The sequence below is a fragment of the Hibiscus syriacus genome, unplaced genomic scaffold (assembly GCF_006381635.1).
Source record: "Hibiscus syriacus cultivar Baekdansim isolate YM2019G1 unplaced genomic scaffold, ASM638163v2 tig00111498_pilon, whole genome shotgun sequence".
NCBI classification, from domain to species: domain Eukaryota; kingdom Viridiplantae; phylum Streptophyta; class Magnoliopsida; order Malvales; family Malvaceae; genus Hibiscus; species Hibiscus syriacus.
Genome location: NW_024063104.1, coordinates 188,903 through 213,151, shown reverse-complemented (window position 1 = coordinate 213,151; position 24,249 = coordinate 188,903). Strand labels below are relative to the sequence as shown.

The following is a 24,249-nucleotide window of genomic DNA, read 5'->3' as shown; positions in this document are numbered from 1 at the left end:
ATCAAGCTCCCAACTGCATTAGCATATGGAACTTTTGCCATATACACTCGTTCTTCGTTAGTTTTAGGAGATAATTGAGAACTAAGTTTCAAATGAGAAGCCAATGGGATACTTACATGTTTGGTATTTTCATTCATGCCAAAACATTGTAATACCTTTCTCAGATACTGCTTCTATGTTAAACAAAGCTTTCCTCTCTGTCTATCTCTGTTTATCTCCATACCAAGAATCTTCTTGGCCTCACCTAGATCTTTCATCTCAAACTCTTGATTCAAATGAGCCTTTAATTTGTCTATCTCCTTTTGACTCTTCGAAGCGATCAACATATCGTCAACGTACAAGAGAAGATAAATGAAAGATCCATCTTTGAGCTTTTTCAAATACACACAATGATCATATTTTCTTCTAGTATACTTTTGCCTCCTCATAAAGCTATCAAATCGCTTGTACCACTGCCTCGGAGATTGCTTCAATCCATATAGCGATTTGTTCATCTTACAAACCCATTTCTCACAACCACCATCTTTGTATCCTTCTGGCTGAGTCATATAGATCTCCTCTTCTAAATCACCGTGCAAGAAAGCCGTCTTTACATCAAGTTGAGCTAGCTCCAAATTCAACTGTGCTACCAAGGCCAACAATATTCTAATGGAGGAATGCTTCACAACAGGGGAAAATACTTCATTGTAGTCAATTCCCTCCTTTTGCGCGTAGCCTTTAGCTACCAACCGTGCCTTGTAGCGAACATCTTTCTTGCTATGAGATCCATCTTTCTTTACAAATACCCACTTGCATCCAATGGCTCTTTTACCTTTCGGTAATTGTGCCAGTTTCCAAGTGTTGTTCTTTTGGAGAGATTGCATTTCTTCATCCATGCACTTTTCCACTTATCACTTTCCAAGCTTTGTATTGCTTCTTGGTAAGTGATAGGGATATCATCATCAAAAATTGGAAGAGCATAGGCCACCATATCAACAAATCGAGCAGGTCTACGAATTTCTCTCCTTGGCCTTGTAACTGCAAGTGTTTCTTGTGTCTCCAATGGTTCTTGGGTTTGAACCTATTCATCTTCTGATTCTTCTATTGGAGTTGAAGAATCAGCTGCATCAACTTCTGGGATTATCATCTCCTGAAACTCCACCTATTTTGGAGTATGCTCCACCTGCTGCGGAGTACTACTTGTGGACATCTTCACTTGTTACCTTCTTTACTAGGGCAGATTCATCAAAGGTAACATCTCCGCTACAAATTATCTTCTTGGTGTCTAAATACCAAAGGAGAAATCCCTTCACTCCATGGGTGATTCCCATAAAAAGAGCCTTCTTTGCTCTCGGATCAAGCTTGGATTCCTTCACATGATAATAAGCAGTGGATCCAAATACATGTAAGGAATCATAATCAGTAGCAGGTTTTCCAGACCATACCTCTAATGGTATTTTTCCTCCTATCGCTGATGACGGCAGACGATTAATGAGATGGACAGCATATGTCACAGCCTCAGCCCAAAATACCTTGCCTAACCCAGCATTAGACAACATACATCGAACTTTCTCCAATAGTGTTCGATTCATACGCTCTGTCACCCCATTTTTTTGTGGTGTATGTCTAACAGTGAAGTGTCGAACAATACCATACTCAAGGCAAACGTCAAAGAATGGGTCACTTTTATATTCCCCTCCATTTTCCATCCTAAGACGTTTGATCTTTCTACCAGTCTGGTTCTCGATCATATTTTTCCATTTCAGGAAAATTTGAAGCACTTCATCGGATACACCCAAACTCTTCTGGAAAAGTCATCTATAAAAGTTACAAAATAATGGTTTCCTCCCAAAGACGATGTCTTTGAAGGACCCCATACATCTGAGTGAATATAATCTGCAATACCTTTTGTATTATGTATAGTGGTGCCAAACTTCACTCTCTTCTGCTTTCCAGAACACAATGCTCGCAAAAGTTCAATTTGCAAGCCTTTGCACCTTTCAACAATCCTTTCTTTGCCAGAATTTGCAAGGATTTCTCTCCAGCATATCCCAACCGTATATGCCACAACTGGGTTGCGTCCAAATCATCACCTCCGGAAGCTGCTGCAACTGCTCCAATAATTGTACTACCTTGGTAGTAATACAAATTATTTTTCCTGATGCCCTTCATCATCACAAGTGCGCCATATGTGACTTTAAAAACTCCATCTCTCATATTGACTACTGAGCCTTTGGATTCTAAAGCTCCCAACGAGATGAGATTTTTCTTCAAACTGGGCACGTATCGGACATCCGTCAGAACTCTGGTTGATCAATCTTGATTCTTCAATCGAATTGAACATATCCCAACAGTTTTACAGGCATTGTCATTGCCCATATAAACAACTCCTGCATTTAGTTCCACTAAATCGGAGAACCACTCCCGATTAGGGGACATATGATAGGTGCAACCCGAATCTAATATCCACTCATCGGAATGGAATGTTGTTGATGAAGCAACCAATGATATGTCAGAGTCATGTGCATCATGCTCTGCAACACATGCATCTGGAGCAGCTTTTCCTTTCTTCTTCAGCTTCGGACAATCTTTCTTCCAATGGCCTTTCTCATGACAAAAGGCATATTCATCTTTTCCCAGTCTGGACTTCGACTTTGATCTCCCTCTCCACATTGGCTTTTGACTTTTCGAGCGACCTCTTGCCACCATAGCCTCTGCTGCTTCATACTTGCTCTCCTTCTTGGTTTTCTTCCTGAGTTCATAACTATACAAAGCAGCAGTTAAATCTTTAAGGGTAACATTATCCTTACCATGAAGTAACGTTGTCTCAAGGTGCTCAAATTCATCTGGAAGATATGACAACAACATCAAAGCCAAATCTTCATCTTTGAAGGTTTCATCCATGCCCAATAAGTCTTCCACTAGCTCATTGAACGCAGTGATGTGTTCATTCATACTGGTGCCTGGTTGATAATCAAATATGAACAATATTTTCTTCATGTGGAGACGATTCTGAGAGCTTTTCTTCAAGAATTTTTCCTCCAAAGCTTTCCACATCTTACTTGCAGAAGTCTCGTTCTTGTAGCCATACTTCTGCTCCCTGGAAATACAAGATCGAATCATGCTGCACGCCAAACGATTGATTGTTCCCCATGATTTCTCCTCTATATATTCGAGTTTTTCTTCCTCAATGACGATGTCTAGACCTTGTTGGAATAAAGCGTCTAACACCTCGCCTTGCCACATGCCAAAATGATCGGATCCATCGAACAACTCCACCGAGAAATTTGCATTTGACATCACCCTCCTCACCGGTCCAGATGAAGAGCTTGATGTCTCAACTGATCCGTATTTTGGCATTTTAATTCTAACGAACAATATTCAATATCATGAACTGTATCTTTTCAGCAACGGAACCACCAGGATAACCTCAACCGAAGCTCTGATACCAATTGTTGGGGAAAACGAGTTATTTCCCACACGAACGTAGTTTTAAAATTGACCTAAAATGTCAAGATTAAAACCACCAAAGGTTGCACAGCGGATAAACCTGTCAAACTATTGAATATTGAAACACAATGGAAAATAACCGAATAAAAAACAATAAAGGAGAGAACACACCAAATTTACGAGGTTCGACGAGAATATCGTCTACTCCTCGGGCACCATACCGGATGATAACTTCACTATATCGCCAATATTACAACAAATGGAATTCTTTGGAATTCCCAAAGTGGGAGAATGAAGAATACAAGAGGAAGAGAGAACTTGTTTTTGAGATTATTTCTAATGGAAATACTTAGGCCTATTTATAGTTGAGTTTCAAGAACAATATGTTCAAAGTTTGGCCACCTACCAAAGAATTTTCCAATGTGTACAAGTTAGCCACCAAATATGAAATTCACATGTTCAAAGTTTGGCCACCAACCAAGATGAAATTTCCAATAAGTTGGCCACCAACCAAGATGAAATTTCCAACTTGTCAACTTAATTTCTAGACAAATCGAACACATGCCTCTTCAAACCGAGGACCTACACTTGCTTTCACAGCAACTGAAACCCACGGTTCATCACAAGCACACAAGCCATCTACGAGCGCTTGATTCTCTGCCTAGACTTCCCCACTTTGATCCAATTCGGTAGGCTTTGCATCTCTTAATACAAAGTATCCTCTTTAAAAAAAAGTTATTGTTCCTTAGATCAATTTCTAGAAGAGAAGAACTCAAGTTTCCAATGCACTTTGGGATTGTTCCACCCAAACTATCCTTGTTTAAATTGAGAACTGTAAGGGAACTCAAATTGCATATTGAGGAAGGGATTTCTCCTTCTAAGTTATTCTCTGAAACATCATACAACTGCAATGATGGTGGTGGACTTGGAACTCGCCCTTGAGAAAATTTGGAACTGAGTTAGAATTGGGTGTATGAAACATAATACATGCATGGGTGTATAGCAAATAAAAACAAGGGTAAACTACACCCATGGCCACTTAAATATGGGGGATTTCAATTACGCATAATGTCAAAAAAAAAATACCTCCAATGTTTGATTAAATAGATACTGTAGTTCGTATTCCTTTTTGGAGCATTTTGCCCCCCCCACGTTTTATTTTAGGCAAAAAGACTCTTCTATGAATGGAAAACGTTAGTTAACAAACGGTTAATGTTGCAAAATAGGAGCATTTTTGTCCTAAAATGAAACATTGATGGTCAAAATGATTCAAAAAAGAATAGGGGCTAAAATGATCATTTTAGTAAATGTTGAGGCTAATTTTGACATTATTTCATTTCTATTTGACCATTGATCTTTTAGTTTTGTGTAGATCACTTAACTATTTAAATGAGGTAAATCAAGCCACTAGTAGTTTACATTTAACAGAGTAGGTGACATTACAGTTAACAAATTTCGTGTACAGTTAACAATTGATCAATTTACTTCTCAACCTCTTGCTATTTTTAGATGTATGAGAATAGGTCTAAGATTCTAATCTCTCAACATGTAACCATGATCTCTCAAGTGTCTATTTGAAGCAACTTTTATCTTGTATACTTAAAACTGATTGCATAGAACAAAAAGGTCAATAAAAGAAAGATGAAATCATACCTGTCAATTTGTTTTGGAAAAGGAAAAAGTATATGAGAGAAGTCACAATGTTTGAAAAACCGAAGGAATTGAACCTGAAACATGTAATTAAATCAAAGAGAAGAAGATCTTGAAAAACAAGTATAACAAAGGAAAGAAAAGGATGATGATATTATACCTGTTAAATTGTTATGAGAAAGGTTGATGTGCTCGAGAGAGGTTAAGTTTCCAATAATCGATGAAATTTCACCTGAAACATATAATTAAATTCATCAATTTTGATTAATATTTTTCTAAAAAAAACCCTTGATTTCTTAATGAAAATACTTCAAAGAACATGCAACTTATGTTTAGTTTTATGGTACTTATGACAAGTCTAAAAGGGATTGCATAAATGTACTAAAAACAGGAGAAAGAAACATGATATCATACCTGTTAGATTGTTATAAGCAAGATCTATTACCATTAAAGAAGTTAAACTTCCTATAAATAATGGGATTTCACCTGAAAAATATAATTAAATCCATGAAAATTTAGTAGTAATATATTTTTCTGAACCATAATCTCAAATAACAAATGAAGAAATGTTAAGGATTATGGATCAGAAGCTGGAAGCATTCTTTTAATGAAAATGTATTCAAGATCAAGAAAGGAGTAAAACCTGAAAGAGAATTATTATGTAAATATAACCGTTCCAAGTTTGAAAGACTTCCCATGGTCATAGGAATCCGCCCTTTGAAATCATTATCAAACAAGCTCAACTTTTCTAGTTTTGACAAATTTCCCAGCGCAGATGGGATCACACCGGTGAAGTTGTTGCCGTACAAAAACAAGCTTTGAAGATTAGCGAAGCATCCAACTCTTGGAAAATAACCACGAACCTCATAATTACTGCTAGTATTTCATTGGCAAGTAAACAAATTCTTAAAGAAAGAAATCGCCAAATCTCTAAGTTCCTCTTGCTCTGACGTCCAAGATCCATCCCCAATTTTAACGAGTGGATTGTGACGATGAGCAAGAGCCGACACATGGAAAAAGGACATGTTCCGATCACCTTCAATGATCTATTGAGAGCAAACCTTATGTCCCCACAAGCTCTCCTCTTGATCCAAAATCATTTCGAGCTCCTCACGCCTGCTGACAACCCAACCTTGCAAGAGATTCTGAATTCCTATTCTCCAACGCCTTGTCCACTCCACGAATTTGAACAATTTATCGTTGTATCATTTATACCATTAAACTTTTAATTTTATCAATTATAACATTGAACTTTAATTTTCATTTCAACTATACCAATGGGTAGTTAAATCGTTAATAATTGGATCAAAAGGATGACGTTTTGATGAGGTGTCTATGTCAACACCGGTCAACCTTATCATCATGCCTTTAACGATTTAACAATTTAGTGATATAATTGAAATGAAAATCAAAATTCGGTGCTATAAATGATACAACGCCTAAAGTTTGATGGTGTTAGATGTAGTTTACCCTTAAAATATAATACTATTTTTTTTAGATTTTAAGATAAATTCAATTCAAAACAAGAATTAAAATTAAAATAATGGCAAAGACATAAATATTAAGGATTAAATTTATTATTATAACAAGTTTGAATATTTTTGAGTTGTACCAAGCATGCTCATTCTCGATTGGATGGGGCCTCGTTCATTGAATTCTCACGCAAGATTTTTTAGCAACTTGCTAGTATGAGAAAAGTCTTTTCCTTGGCAAAGTCTTCAAACATGAAACATTCAATAACAGTACAATAATGGAGCATCTCTCATAACTCAAGACTAAAGTGTTCACTCAGCCTCTATCTTTGATTTTTCTCCATAGGCGGCCATATAGTTTTCTTCCGACATGCTCTTTCTTCGACTCGCTTTTGCTTCGATATTCATAGCTTCTTGCCTTACAAGGTTAGCAGATGGAGCTACACTTGAAGGAGATGAAGGTAATATCCAGGGATAAATCAAGAGGGAAACTGTCCCTAAAAATTTTAAATTACTATATCATATTTTCTTTATATTTTCTACTGATAATTTATTTTTGTTTCCTAAAATTTTATAATTTCGTTCTTGTTAAAATTTTAAAAGTTGGTTTTCTAACATAAGATTTTACCTAATTTACTTGGTTTTTTTTAGTAAATTTCATCCTTTTTTTTCTTTTTTGTAGTGGAAGCTTTGAGAAGCATTGGTGAGACAGTGGGGAAGACAGATTGGAAATTTGATGATACTGATCCATGCAGTGGAGTCTGGGGTTGGATAGATGAACCCTTATCTCCTTATATTGCTAATAATGTCACATGTGATTGTACCTTCAACAATAACAACACCTGCCACGTCACCCACATGTAAGCATATCTCTCATTTTTCAGTTCATGGATTATGGCTTATTAAGCATCTGATCTTTGATTTTATTAGCAGAAAGTGAATAGTTTAGTTTGAATATAAGAGCATTGTGCGGCACGCTAGGCTTTCTCTCCATCACTCTAGTAATATATGTATAAAATTAATTATTTTTAAAAATTACTTATATTTTTTTTTGAAATTTTACCATATAATATCCAAAAGAACATAAATTAAAGTTAATTTTATTAAAATAAAATTAAAAATGAAGGGTGAAGTACACAAATAATCCCCTGACTATAACATATTGCTTTATTAAGTTCTTCTACTATCAAGAGTTATAAAATGGTCTCTCAACTATTCATTATGTTTTCTCGTCCTTTTTCGTTAAAAAATAACGATATTTTGAGTTGAACTTTAACATGCTGACTGTGATATGATAAAATAAGATCTAAGAATCTCAAACAATTATCATATCTCAATCATCATTTTAACGTCAAGCTTAGACAACTGCCAATTTTTTAACAGAATATGATAAGTTTGGAACATAATGAATAGTATGGTGATCATTTTGAAACTTTTAATAATTAAGGGACTCAACAAAGCAACACTCTATAGTTGAAGGACCATTTTTTAACTTTTAATAGTCAAATGACTTAATAAAGTAGTACATATAATCGGAGACCATTTTTTTGTACTTTACCCAAAACTAAAATCTACGATCAATATTAAAAAAAAGAAGATATAAAGTTAGCTGAATTGAATTATCATAACATGTCACCCGGCTCAACTTTCAAATTTTGTAGACGGACAGGTCTGGACTCTAGTTTCTAGGAGGGAAAACTGTCCATAATCAACTTATTAACTGTGTCGTGTTTATTTGGGTGATAAATGACCATCCAGCTCAGTTGGTAGAGCACAAGGTTTTTAATTTTGGGGTTGTGAGATCGAGTCTCACGGAGGGTATTTCATAATTCAGAGGTCTCCTACAGAAGCTGCTCTCAACCTGGCGTTAGGGACAGCCTACTATCCTACCTCCCCCTTACCCCATTACATATGGAAATAAGGGTCAACTAATTTTTTGTGTTTATTTGGGTGCTTCAACCCTCTTAACATTCCAAGCAAATAATAATCTATCAAGAAAAGTCCATCTAAACAACTTTGGAAAAGTCCCCAATAGTTAATAAAAATCCAATTAAATGTCAAATTTACTCGTCAATAAATAATTTGAAGTTATGAAAAAAAATTAAAGAATATAAATATTTCAACAAAATATAAAAAAAAAAAATCAGTGTACATGACTACTATGGAGGACTCAATGTCAACACATTAAAATTTTGATATTTTATACAATATTTTTGTTTAAAAAATAACAAATCGGTTCTTTTTGGGAGATTGATGAACAAATTTTACTCCTTTTGAATGTTTGAGTTCCAAATTTAATTAGAGAAGAATAAGAACCAAAATGACTAAAGGTGTAAACTTTGAGGGATAAATTCATCAGTATGCCCAAAAAGTAACTTACAATGTGGGGATTAAATATATAGCTTACCCATTTTTAATCAAATTGTTATAATTTTAATGGAAAATGTAATTACACCGTTAATTTTTTCATGGCACTAACGTAACAACTTGTGTGTTGATTCATATGTATGTATTTAATTGTTGACATTATATCGTTGCATGCAACAAGACTAGCTCATGCCATGTTAGATATTAAAGCATAAATGGATCAATATTTTTAACGTTGTGAAAAATATTGATAATTAACCTGATATAGGGCAAACTACACCAGGTATCATTAAACTTTAGGCTTTATATCGTTTATACCATTAAACTTTCAATTTTATCAATTATAGCATTGAACTTTAATTTTCATTTCAACTATACCAATGAGTAGTTAAATCGTTAATAATTGGATCGAAAGGATGACGTTTTGATGAGGTGTCTACGTCAACACCGGTCAGTCTTATCATCATGCCTTTAACGATTTAACAGTTTAGTGGCATAATTGAAATGAAAATCAAAGTTCGGTGTTATAAACGATGCAACGCCTAAAGTTCGATGGTGTCTGATGTAGTTTACCCTTAAAATATAATATTATTTTTTAGATTTTAAGATAAATTCAATTCAAAACAAGAATTAGAATTAAATAGTAGCGAAGACATAAATATTAAGGATTAAATTTATTATTATAACAAGGTTTGAATATTTTTTTTAAATGTACAAAGCATGCTCATTCTCGATTGGATGGGGCCTCATTCATTGAATTCTCATGCAAGAGTTTTTAGCAACTTGCTAATATGAGAAAAGTCTTTTCCATCGCAAAGACTACAAACATGAAACATTCGATAACACTACAATAATGGAGCATCTCTCATAACTCAAGACTAAAGTGTTCACTCAGCCTCTCTCTTTGATTTTTCTCCATAGGCGGCCATATAGTTTTCTTCCGACATGCTCTTTCATCGACTCGTTTTTGCTTCGATATTCATAGCTTCTTGCCTTACAAGGTTAGCAGATGGAGCTACACTTGAAGGAGATGAAGGTAATATCCAGGGATAAATCAAGAGGGAAACGGGTGGAGACAATCGCCCTTAAATATTTTAAATTACTATATCTTTTAGATATTTTCTTTATATTTTCTACTGATAATTTATTTTTGTCTCCTAGAATTTTATAATTTCGTTCTCGTTAAAATTTTAAAAGTTGGTTTTCTAACATAAGATTTTACCTAATTTACTTGGTTTTTTTTTAGTAAATTTCATCTTTTTTTTTCTTTTTTGTAGTGGAAGCTTTGAGAAGCATTGGTGAGACATTGGGGAAGACAGATTGGAAATTTGATGATACTGATCCATGCAGTGGAGTCGGGGGTTGGATAGATGAACCCTTATCTGGTGATATTGTTAATAATGTCACATGTGATTGTACCTTCAACAATAACAACACCTGCCACATCACCCACATGTAAGCATATCTCTCATTTATAAGCATATCTCTCATTTATCAGTTCATGGATTATGGCTTATTAAGCATCTGATCTTGATTTTATTAGCATCAAGTGAAGAGTTTAGTTTGAATATAAGAGCACCTGTAATTCTAGATTTAATTGGTACAGGATGATATATTATTTTTTTTTCTCAGCAAATTTGATTTTATTAAGGTTTAAAAGTACACACCCGACACCTAAGTTGCATGACTCGTTAAAAACCTCTCTAACCCTATTTGGAGTAAAAGAGTACAACGCAACTAGGGAAAAAATAACAACACGGCAACTGGACAAACTAGGAAAACACCTTCGACCACGAACCAACGAGGCCGCTAGACCCAAAATGCCATCGTGTCATTAACGATTTAACGGTTTAGTAGTATAATTGAAACAAAAAACAAAGTTTAGTGCTACAATTGGCAAAATTGAAAGTCCAGTTGTATAAACGATACAACTTCTAAAATTCAGTGGTATATGGTGTAATTTACCATATTATATTCTAGGTTAATTACTATTTCCATTTTGTTTCACCATTACATTAGTTGTATATGCAAAAGCAATGTTTTACGTAAAATGAATATTGATCTATAATTAAAAAAGCATCACATAAATTAATGCATAGTTAATGGAACCGATAGCCGACATGCATGTACCGTGTAGTTTAACCGTTTATTTCTTTAGCCTAATCATAATTTTAGCTTTCAATTTAAAAAAAATATTATATTACTTTTAATTTGGGTAAATTACAAGTTTAGTATCTAAATTATCAGTTTTTATTCGTTTTAATACCTAAACTTTCAATTTTTTTCAAAAGCATACCTAAAGTTGAGTTTTTATTTCATTTTATTTCCCATGTTTAATATTTAAAGTTAATTTTTTTTTAAAAAAATGAAAGTTTAGGTATTAAAACAGACTAAAATTGATAGTTTAGGTACTAAACGCGTTAAGTTTTTAACGGTCGGGTACTAAAATGAAACAAAAACTAAACATTAGATATTATTTTGAAAAAAATGAAAAATTTAGATACTAAAACAGATTAAAACTAATAGTTTAAATACTAAAATACATAGTTTACTATGATTTTTTTTATCTGTTTTGATTTTTAATTTTTCAAAAATTAAATTAACTTAATTAATGACAAATAATAATACATTTGTTACATTGGTGTATGCTATTTTTTATTGTTGAATTAAATAGAAGAACAATTCTAGAGTAATTGTCATACATAGAAGTAAATCACTAATGTGACACACCAAACAACATCACTAAATATATTGTCCTTACAATTAGAATATTAAAAATTTCAAAGACCTTGTCGTGATTAATCTCTTATAAAATTTTAATTTTAATACTAATATAATTATAATTAAATTATTTATTTTTATTGAAAATCATGATTAATATAAGAAAAAAATATACAATGCTCGACAAGCACCGTCGAGCACCATTAACGATGAGCACCTCTGAGTACCATTAATTTAATTTATAAAAATTTAAAAATCTAATGACTCAACGTATAATTATAAATTAATCAAAAATCTAAAGGCAAATTATTTAAACAAAAAAAATACTTAGAGTTTTTAATTTAAGAGTTGGTATTTGATCTAATTATTGTTAAAAAAGATTATGGAAAATAATGTAATTAATATTTTATTTTAAATAAATTACCTTTAAATTTTTAACTAATTTATAAGTATACATTGAGTCTTTTATAAATTTAAATTTTATAAATTAAATTAATGGTGTTCAACGTTAGTGGTACTTAGAGGTGCTCGTCGAGCGTGCCAGACTCATCCTAATATAAGAATTTAATTTAATTATACTTATAAATTGGAGATAAATGCATATTTAAATATGTTCAAACATATGTTTTCTAAAAATGTTGTAATAATGCAACAATCAAATTATCTCAATGGACTGGTTAGGTGGATGATTATTATTCCTAGAGGTTCTAGGTTCGAGCATTATAGACTGCAAGGGGATTAATTGTGTTTGACTTAATAGTTTAGTTTGGTGTGACTATTGATGCCTAAAATAATGTCATATTTTGTATTAAACTTTAGCGGTGTATCGATTTTTTCACTAAACTTTTAAATAATTCCATTTTTGGTACTCTACTTCTTCGATCACCGTCAGCAACCAATCACCGCTAGTCATTGCTTGTCTTTCACAAAAAGATCATTGGGACCAAAACATTCGCATTTCACTCATCTTTCTTATCTTAAGATTAGTTTTCCATAAAACCAACTTCAAATAGACAAAGTAAACAAAAAATTTATCAGCTTTAGGGCTTTAGGGACTTTATTAGATTTGAGAGATTTGGGGACTCATAATAGCCAATCTGAACATTAAGAAACATTGTTACAAGAAGATGAACAATATATATCAAAACTAGATTCGTGGAAAATTAATCATAGGAGAAGAAAGAGGAGTGACAGGTAAACGTTTTGGTACTCATCTTGTCACGAGAGTGACATATATTGATTGAATGTTGATGACGATTGAAAAGTACAGAGTCAAAAATGGAATTGTTTAAAAATTTAGTGGTAAATTAAATTGATACACATCTAAAGTTTAATGTCTAAAACGAGTCACTCTGGGCATCAATAGTCATTGTCAAAATGATGATGTTTTGGCAACATCATCACAGTGATAGAATGATTTATCCACGTCATTGCACCATTAAAAACGGTCTAGTAACATAATTGAAGTTATAATTAGAGTTCAGTGTTATAGTTGGATAAACTGAGAGTTCAGCAGTATAAATGATACACGGTCTAAAGTAAGGTGGTATGTGATGTAATTTATCCTATTTTTTTCTCTAAGTCTTTTATCGGTGTAAGAAATTATCAATTTTATGCATAATACCAAACCAAATCAATTGGTCTAACGGGATGAGACATTTGGTCTCTTAAACAAAAGGTCAGGGTTCGAACTTTGACGTTTACGAATAGAGCAAATTGAGTTGGGAGAATCGCCCTTGCCTCGGCAGTACTCGATCTAAATTAGTTGATCAATGGATTTGAAACTGGTGATTAATTAAAAAAAACAGAAAATTTCTAACTTTCATTGATTGATCCGATTTCTCCATGTATATCAGACTGCTGCAGGCACAAAATCTCTCAGGTACCCTCCCAACAGACTTGGCCAGTCTTCCTTTCCTGCAAGAAATGTAAGAATGACGTTTCCAAACTTCTTTTTACATTTTAGTTTTACATGAATTTAAGATCGTTGTAAGCGAAAATAGATGATATTCACTGAAAATAAAAATAAAAATAAGAAGTCAATGTCGACTATCTATTTTTATTCATCCAATGATTCTAAATATGTGAAAAATTAAGAAGTTTTACATTGTGGAAGTGGATCCTATATATATATATATATATCTTAATTTTGTGTCAACTAACTAACTATTCTTGTTTTAAACTATTCTTACAGTGACCTAAGTCGCAACTATCTCAGTGGCAACATTCCTACTCAATGGGGTTCAGCTTCGAGACTCGTCAGAATGTATGTTTCTTTTCTACTTGTGTATATATGAACACTTATGTATATGTTATATATATATATAAATGTTGTTGCTACATGGAAAAGACGTGTGGTGTTTCAGTGCCCTTCTTGGAAATCGATTAACTGGTGCAATCCCAGCAGCGCTAGCAAATCTCAGCAGTCTTACCAGCTTGTGAGTTGGACTACACCATTTTCTACTAATATATGTCCTCAGTTCATGTCATGACAAATTTCTATACGATTCTTTTTATGAATGTCTAATGGATAATTAATTTTATTTATTGGAGAACTGTGTAGAGTCCTTGAGGCCAATCGTTTGTCAGGAAATTTGCCTCAGGCATTGGGGAATCTATCCAAACTTGAGATATTGTAAGATGGATCCTTTTCTTTTAATAATATTCCAGCTGAACTTCATTTCTGTTTATTCAGTATGATCTGTTTACTGGTTTTTACAGGATTCTCAGTTCCAACAATTTTACTGGAGAAATACCTGAAACATATGCTAGGCTGACTTCGTTGGAGGATTTGTAAGCACTTCTAATGTTCTTTTCCACCAACTTATTCGATATCAGATTCTAATGTTTCGTTTTGCAACAGTCGTATCAGCGACAACAACTTCACGGGACGGATTCCCGAGTTCATGTTCAGGAACTGGAGAAATCTTACTCGGATGTGAGGACAAAATCAACATTATTGGATTTGTTTTTAAATTTCATTGGAGATATTTTGTTTTATCAATCAATTAAATGGATCCATCTTTTGTATAATGACAGAATCTTGGAGGCAAGTGGTTTGAGTGGTCCAATTCCATCCATTAATGCTACTCTGGAAAACTTAGAATACATGTAAGCATCAATTGCTGTAGATTTGTGACTTGAACGGATCTGAAGCAGCATTGCCTCGTTTATGATTGTATCTGAATTGGTTCACAGAACAATTAGTGACTTGAACGGAGCCGATGCAGAATTTCCTCGACTAGATGCCGATCTGCCTAGTTTGGATAGAGTGTAAGCATATCCGTTCAGCAAGGGAATGATATGCTATACTGATTAGCTCCAAATTTGATGCAATATGTATTTGATTGAATTACAGGATGTTGAGGAGCTGCAATCTGATTGGGGAGATACCTCCTTCTCTCGCTAGATTCAGATCGATAAGGATCTTGTAAGTGTTAGGCTTTCTTTTCGAGAGGTCCGACATGTTTGTGATTCTAATCTTGACATTTATACGATGCCTCCCTTATGGAAAGAAACTGTTTTAATTTCTAACTTGTCTTGGAACATAATGTTCTTGCAGAGATCTCAGCTTCAACAGCCTCAGCGGAATAATCCCAGATCTTTCTGGTCTTAATTTGGATACATTGTAAGTAAATGGATTTTTTTTCTTCATATGTTCATATTTGTATACACCTAATGATTTCTTTTACTAGGTTCTTAACTGGAAACAATTTTACTGGAGCAGTCCCTCGATGGATACTGGAAACAAGAGAAGAAATGTATGATTCTCTTCTTAGTTGATCTTGAATAACATGAACATAAATAACCATTAAATGAAAATCATATTCTGAAGTAATCTATTTACAGGGATCTTTCATATAACAACTTCACTAGCACAGGTGGTGTATCAAACTGTGGAAGTCCAACACTGTACGACATCTTTCGATTCGAACAGTTGTTTAATTTACGTGTTCGAATATTTATTTCAAATATCTATCATTTTTGTATAATTTTCCATTCCATGTCTATATGTAGGAACTTGTTTTCAAGCATTCCAAGAACCAATAACTCGTAAGTACTGTTTTCAAGCATTTCATTGTCTTCGGTCGACTTCAAATTTGGGGTTATAACGGCTGATTTATCTGTCTGGGTCATATGATTGTTTTACCAGAGGAATCGTTCCATGTTTGAGAAGTCAGATTAACTGCTCAAAACGTAAGCAGAAATTTCATATATATACTTCTTTGCTAGATATTCATAATGGTGTTACTATCTAGGATAAATTACATTCTTAATCACTTGACTATAGGCGGATTCTATTGTGACTATTGATATTTTAATTTTATCAATTTAATCACTTAATTATTAGATAATGTCAATCAAAGTATATGTCGTTAAAATTTGTGGCAGTTAACGAAACCGGTATAATTACACATTCTATTAATTTGATGTTAATTTGATAAAAAATGTAATAAGAAAATTGAACTAAAGTCTTAGTGTGTTAGAACGGTAAAAGAAATGTTAATTTTCTTAAATGTTCTTAGTTTGAACAATTGTGTCGATAGGGTATATGTGTGTTGTTAATAATTTTAAAAAATAATAAATAAAGAATATCTTATAAGCACCTTATACTATTTAAAAAAGAGAGTAAAAGAATAGTAATCATTTACCACTAGATTAACTCCAATATTTGTTGTGAATTTCAACATATCATATATATCAACATATCATAATTGATATAAAAAAATAGAAATAAAAGTGACCGATATATCAAATATTATATTTATTATATAAAATCAACATATCTATTACATTAACATAGTATACTTATATTGGTAAAAAATAAATTAATATTAATAAAAAATATTTCAATTAGGCGGTGACATTAAATTAAATAAATTGATATTAATAAAAACTCATTCATTAATGTTATGACACATTCATAATGTGTCAAAAATCAAATTTATTGAATTAATTTAAAATTATGATTAAATTGATATAATGAATAAATAGTGAAAATTAAATATAAAATTATATCAATTTGTTAGTTGTTACATTAAATAATATGTCAAATTAAGTAGTCATTGTAGTTTACCCTAATATCAATTATATTTAATGTAATAACCAATTTATAAATCTAGGTATTATTAAAGAATCAAAGATCTGATTATTATTTTATAAATAAATTTTGTTAAATATATTATTTTATATAAAATATTTTATTTAAAAATTATTTATTTTATTTTATGTGTCATATAGTATTTTATATTATTTTTTTAAACTTTTGTGAGTGACTGATTCACACTGTTGTATTCCTCAGCTTTGCACTCTGTTCATATAAACTGTGGAGGGGGAAATATAACTGTTGATGGCATCAATTATGAAGCTGATTTGACTAATACCCAGAGTTCGACATTTCACCGGTCGGGTACCAATTGGGCATTTAGCAGCACCGGAATTTATGTAAACGATGATCGAAACAATGACATTTTGTATCTCCAGAGTAGACAGCTTTCTGTAAATGGTGGCGATGCACGTTACATAGATGCAAGGCTTTCTCCAAGCTCTCTGACTTACTATGCATTTTGTCTCGCCAATGCAAATTACACAGTACAACTCTACTTTGCGGAGATTATGTTCACTAATGATCAAACTTATACCAACTTAGGAAAGCGGATCTTTGATGTTTACATTCAGGTATACATAGTGTATATATTTATCCTTAAAAAAGTTGCATTCAATGAAGTATGAACGAGATTCAAATCTCGAAATCTGTAATCGTTTAAAAAGTTGCATTCTCGATAGCATAGTTTTAAGACATGTGCTTGCATGGAAAGGGTTAAATGGAATGGATAATAATTTCAGGGACAGCGGGTGCTGAAGGATTTCAATATTCAAGAAGCAGCAGGAGGGGCAGGCGTACCAAAAGTAATGCCTTTTGCTGTAAATGTAACCGATGGCACGTTGGAGATCCATATCCGATGGGCCGGAAAAGGCACAACTTCTATTCCCGTGAGAGGAATTTACGGTCCCCTTATCTCTGCAATATCTATTTTAGATCCTGGTACGATGTCAAATGTTAAGATTTGTATCTTAGGTCGTCTCTTATAAGTTGTTTTTGCTAATCTTTGCGACTGACTTGTTTACGGTGTTGTTGAACCAGATTATGCACCTCCATCAGAAATCGATAGACCTCCATCGGAAATCGACGGTGGTATCTCGACAGCTGCGGTGGTTGGTATAGTGGTGGCCGGAGTGGTGTTTGCTGCTTTTCTGATTGTGGGCATCCTTTGGTGGATGGTGGGTCTTTTGAGACGGAAGAGTACATTGGAACGAGGTATTTAGACAGGAAAATCAATATATCATGCTAAAACCATAGTAATCAGGGATTTAAACAGTGGTTGCACCATCTTATTTTTCGGGTTTTCAACCTTGCTCCATTGATATTCATCACATCTGATCACAGTATCATATTCCATTCCTTTTTTCTCACCATTTTGGCACGAAATAAGGGACATAATTAAACAATTTTCATAATTCCATTTCAGACAATTGATATCATAAATGTTTCTTATTTGGCTTTACTTTCTTCCACAGATCTAAAAGGTATAGACTTGCAGACAAATTCCTTCAGCTTAAGGCAAATTAAAGCTGCTACAGACGATTTTCATGCTTCTAATAAGATCGGAGAAGGCGGTTTCGGTCCCGTTTACAAGGTACCATGTGCAACACATTCTTTCCTTTTAATTGCAACACTTTCTGCAGTTACATTGTTCATGTTTTTAAACCTGCAAATCATGGTTTCTTTTTTTCATTTCAAATGTAGGGCATTCTGGCAGATGGCACTGTGATTGCTGTGAAGCAGTTATCGACCCGATCAAAGCAAGGAAACCGTGAGTTCGTGACCGAGATGGGCATGATTTCAGCTCTTCAACACCCTCATCTTGTAAAGCTATATGGATGCTGCATAGAAGAAAATCAATTGATGCTTATATACGAGTACCTGGAAAACAACTGCCTTGCTCGTGCATTATTCGGTACAATCTCATCCAAATCATCCTATTCTTCGAACCTCAAATTATCTGTTCTAACATGAATGATCGTATGCCATTATGTATGTATGTATGCATGCATCTGAGCTTCTCTGTATTTTTTGGTGACGAAAAGGGCCACCAGAATTTCAGTTGAAAATAGACTGGGCATCAAGAAAAGAGATCTGCATTGGTATAGCAAAAGGATTAGCTTATCTCCATGAAGAATCAAGGTTGAAGATAGTTCATAGAGACATCAAGGCCACCAATGTCTTGCTTGACAAGAATCTGAACCCGAAAATATCCGACTTCGGTTTGGCCAAGCTTCATGAAGAAGATAATACACACATTAGCACCCGAATTGCAGGAACTTAGTAAGTCACTTTTCAGATTCATTCTCACTGTATTCATTTATTAATCCTCATGTACATAAATGTTCAAGTCATTCTATAAATGGCTGGTTCAGAAAAAAGTTAAAAGCTTTATTCAATTGTTGTTGTTAAATTTGCAGTGGGTATATGGCTCCTGAATACGCAATGCATGGTCGTTTGACAGAGAAAGCAGATGTTTATAGTTTTGGGATTGTGGCCCTTGAAATCGTTAGCGGTAGGTGCAACACTAGAAACCGGCTAATGGAAGAACCTTTCTATCTCCTTGATTGGGTAAATTAATCTCTCATTCTTTTTTCCATCGTTTATACAATTTTTTTTCCCTCTCGGTTTTCAAGGCTTCGCCTTAATTAATTCGGACCGACATGAATCGTACACCTGATTTTGACGAATAAGTCTCCCAACATGAATTTTTTTACATACACAATGACTCAAATTATTTATATATTTCTATATCTGATATTGATTAGTAACTGATCTAGAATTACTTTTTAGGATGAACAATAAAATTTATTAACAACAAATTTTTTTTATATTTAAGGTAAGCGAAGTATCAATTAAATTTTAGGATAGGTACAATAAAAGAATAAAGAACTATTAGGGGAAAAAATCAGATTTCAGGCACCCAAACGTGGCTCCATCAGAGTCGAATTTACGTGGGAGGTGGGAGGGACTATTGCCCCCAACATTGATAGTTTAATTAGTTTTAGGCCTTTAATATTTTAAAAATCATTACAATTAAGTTATTGTTCTTCTCAAAATTTACTACTTTAATTATAGGGTAAACTACGAATGTAGTACTTAAACTATTAGTTTTGATTCGTTTTAGTATCTAAACTTTCAATTTTTTTTCAAAACCATAATTAACATTTAGTTTTCATTTCATTTTAGTACCTTCCGTTAAAACTTAACGCCTTTACTACCTAAACTATCAGTTTTGGTCTGTTTTAATATCTAAATTTTCAATTTTTTCAAAACCTAACGTTGAATTTTGAATGGATGTACTAAAATGAAATAAAAACTAAAGTTTTAATGACTGGGTACTAAAATGAAACAAAAACTAAACTTTGGGTGTGTTTTAAAAAAAATAAAAATTTAGGCACTTAAATGAATCAAAACTGATAATTTAGATACTAAACACGTAATTTACCTTTAATTATATTTTAGTATCCTTCGTTTTAAAATGATATTTCGACTTCTAATTTTTATAGTTTAATTATTCTTTAAGACCATTCAATTTTAAAATTAATGAAATTACATCCTATCGCCTTTAAATTGTATGATTTATTCAATTTTAAGGGCCTATTTATTTTAAAATTAAACAATTTGTCCCCTCATAATCAATCTTAACTCTGTCCATGAGCTTCGCCTTCAACACTGTCACCCATACTTGAAAATCATAGACATGCTTCTAATTAAATGGTTTGTTTTCTAGGCTCATGTTTTGAGGGAGAACGGGAACTTGTTGGACCTAGTCGATACAAGGATCGTGTCAGACTGCAACAAAGATGAAGTGATGACGATGATCAATATTGCTCTCTTATGCACGAATCCCACGGCTTCGGCTAGACCTACAATGTCTTCCGTGGTGAGCGTGCTCGAAGGTAAGGCTTCAGTCGAGGAATTCTTCATATGTTCAAGCGTTTATTCAGGTCGTCAAATGGACGCTGAGACTGAAAATGCTGTATCAGAAACTTGAAGAAGATGATACAGATGTTACCGAAACAAATAGTCTGCAATAACAGTGATAGCCGCTAGTTACCACCACAACCGGGGACGGAATTATTAAGGGCATGGGAGGGGCTGTGCCGCTGTGGCCTACCAATCCAGCAATTTTCTTTTACATTTGATTTATATATAAAGTACACAAATGATCCCTCGGCTATATAGTATTGTTTTATTAACTATTTCAACTATTAAAAGTTACAAAATGGTCATTTGATTATAGAGTGTCAATTTTTTCGTTAAAAAATTGAATGTATTTTGAGTTGAACTTTAACTTATTGACTATAATAGGATAAAATATGATTCCAAAATCTCAAACAACTATCATATCTTAGTCATTACGCTAACGTCCGACTTAGAAAACCACTATTTTTTAAATAGAAAAAGATGACTTTGGAACATAATGAATTGTCAAATGACTATTCTGTAACTTTCAATAGTCAAGGAACTTAATAAAGTAACATTATATAGTCGGAAGAGTATTTTGTAATTTTTAATAGTTGAGGGGACATAATAAAATAGTACTTTATAGTTTGAGACCATTTGTGTACTTCACCCAAAATTTAATATTTATGAGATAATTATGAAATTGTTCTCTTTAATTTTATAGAATTTATATTTTGCCTCCTTCATATTGAAATCCTCACTCTGTCCCTAATCATAACCACTATGAACACACCTGTCGAAGGTTTTCGAACCCCCTAAGCATTATTTTGTCTAAAGCAAAAATAAACTGTTAATTATCTTTATTTTCAGTTCTTAAAAAATCGTTTTTGCATATGCATAAAATCTTTTTTAATTCTAAACTTGACTTATTTTTTCAGAGCAACCAAACTCTCCAATTAACTGCTTCAATGTAATTGAACGTATAACTCCAACCAACAAACCATTTACTTGCAATATCTAGAGCTTTAACTTCTTGAACTCTAGCCTCTAGGTGGGGGGAAAATAGGCTTAAATGCACCAGTGTCCCCTAAAATATACTATTTGTATCGAGTTGTCCCTTAAAATATTTTTCGGGACGTTTTGCCCCTAAAGTTTAAACGATTATCTCGTTTGTCCCAAATCGTTAACTCCGTTTAAAAATCTAAGGATAATTAAATATTTAGTTATTCAACTATTTCCACAATTCCATTTTATCACCCAACTATTTCTTTTTTACAAAATCATCACTAAAAATAGTCATCTTCTAATTATAAATTTTAAACATGTACATCAAAAGAAACTATCAACATCCTTTTCTAACATCAACTATTTTTTTTCTATTTCCTTGGTAAATTTTCTGTATAATTTTACAACCAATTATACATTTTGCATCAATATCCTTTTTATAGCATGGTGGTAAGTAGTTTTGTCTTGAAGAGGTTTGCTCCTCTAGGCTTTGTAGTTTCCGCAGCACTTTGTTCGTTCCTCCTGTTTTTGTAACTTTTCTAGTGTGTAGAGTGATCCCTGCTTAGTTTTCGTTCACCTAGTTGTGTATACCCTTTTTCTCCACATAGGTGTAGGGAGGGTTTTAATGAGACATACAACTTAAGTTTAAGTAATATTAATAAATTACTTTGTTGAGAAAAAAAAAACATTTTGCTATATTTTTTTTGTTTCAAATAACCTTGAAACCCCTAATTCTAACTCTATTCCAAATTTTCTGCAAGGGCGAATTCCTTCCTCAATATGCAATTTGAGTCTCCTTACGGTTCTCCTTTTATCCAAGAATAGTTTAGATTGAACAATTCCAGAGTGCATCGGAAACTTGAGTTCCACCCTTTCACATATTGAACTACAGTGGAATAATTTTAATGGTAAAATACCAGGAATTTTTGCTAACAGCTGCTCGTTACAAAGTTTACGAATCAACAACAACCAAATAGAAGGGTCAATACCGAGGTCTTTGGGTAATTGTAAAGATTTGAAGCTTTTGGATGTTGGAAACAACTATTTATATGGCACTTTCCCCAGGAAGTTGGGAGATTTGGAGCAGCTACAAGTTCTAATCATGGGATCAAACAGATTCTATGGTCAAGTGGATAGCTTAGGAGCTACAGTTCCCTTCACTCATCTGCGTGTCATCGACCTTTCTAATAATAACCTAAGTGGCTGCTTAACTGTGAAATTTTTTGAAAATTTGCATGCCATTAAAGAAAGGTACGAAAACAAAAGAAAACCAGATTACATGGCATATCCATTAATTGACGAAATGGCATATTATGCGCGAGATGTATCTTTTGCAAAAAGGGTTGGAAACAGAGTTTAAGAAACTATTAACCGTATGGACAACTATTGACTTCTCTAGCAACCAATTCATGGGAGAAATTTCTAAAACAATTGGTGAGCTTCATTTACTTATTGTTTTAAACCTCTCTCATGGCTGTTTAACAGGTCTTACCCTATCATCGATTTGTCAGAACTTGAATCATTAGATCTCTCATCAAACAAACTCCATGGAAGAATTCCGGTAGAGCTAAACAATCTTGGATTCTTGGAGGTGTTAAACCTTTCTCATGATTATCTAGGACACATTCCTCAAGGTAAACAATTTGATACTTTCACTAATGATTCCCACATATGCGGTCTGCCATTATCGAAAGGCAATTGGAAATTTTCGATATTGATGGGATATGGATGTGGGTTGGTGCTGGGACTGAGCATGGGATACATCGTATTCACAATAAGAAAACCGTGTTGGTTCATTATGATCTACGAGAGAGTTGGACAAAGATTAATTTGTAAAAAGATAAAGAAGCGAACTCCTTAACAGATTTTTGTTGAAAAACAAGCAGTGGATATAGAGCAGGAAACTTCGTTGCATTGTGTGTAAAGTCAAGGACGGTGGGCACCGCCTAAATTTCTAAATGAAATTAACAAATTGAAATGTAGGCAGGGTAGGCACCGAATGGTGCAAAATTTCAATGGGTTGGCAGATCATTTGTTGAAAATAATAATGGATAAATCACATTTAACATTGTATTTTAGGGTAATTACAAGATTAGTCCCTAAGTTTCAACTATAAATACCCTAGCTCATTTAGCTTCAAAACCATCCCAAAAATCATTTCTTTCTCCCAATACTAGAGAGCTTTCTTGTGAGTAGTGAGTGTTTTGTAAACACCTGTAAATTTTCTCTCTTAGTAAAAGATCTGCAGCAGTCCGGAGACGTAAGCACAATTGGCTGAACTCCGTTATCAATTTCGGGTATTATTTTTCCGCTTTTATTTCGTATTCTCACTAATCTGACTATAGGGAAATTATTTTTACTTGGTTTATTTCCCAACAACTGGTAATCAGAGCTTTTTGGTTGTGAATTTTGTCAATTTTAGCGAGGTTACTATTCACGTGAATAGTGAATTTTGTAAATAGTAAAATTTTGTCGGCGATACAAATTTGTCGACAGAGGTGTTCTAATACACGGTGGTTCGCAAGAATTGTCAGAAACGATCCAAACGAAAACAGATTCGAGTGGGAGCGATGGCTGCAGACGAAGGGAAGG

At 33.4% G+C, this 24,249-nt stretch overlaps 2 protein-coding genes and 1 pseudogene across 2 annotated transcripts; all 3 read left to right on the top strand.

Annotated features, from left to right (window-relative positions):
- Nucleotides 1–6,921: 6,921 nt before the first annotated feature.
- On the top strand, nt 6,922–20,811 carry LOC120163844 (annotated as a pseudogene).
- LOC120163818 (probable LRR receptor-like serine/threonine-protein kinase At1g07650) lies at nt 9,815–10,509 on the top strand. Its single transcript, XM_039173642.1, has 2 exons — nt 9,815–9,954; nt 10,196–10,509. Exons 1-2 carry the CDS (start codon nt 9,864–9,866, stop codon nt 10,375–10,377), a joined length of 273 nt encoding a protein of 90 aa, XP_039029573.1. The 5' UTR covers nt 9,815–9,863; the 3' UTR covers nt 10,378–10,509.
- Nucleotides 20,812–22,759: 1,948 nt separating the features above from the next.
- On the top strand, nt 22,760–23,518 carry LOC120163842 (receptor-like protein 9DC3). The gene is made up of 2 exons (XM_039173665.1): nt 22,760–22,908; nt 23,143–23,518. The coding sequence occupies exons 1-2, from the start codon at nt 22,760–22,762 to the stop codon at nt 23,516–23,518; spliced, it is 525 nt and encodes a 174-aa protein (XP_039029596.1).
- Nucleotides 23,519–24,249: the final 731 nt, after the last annotated feature.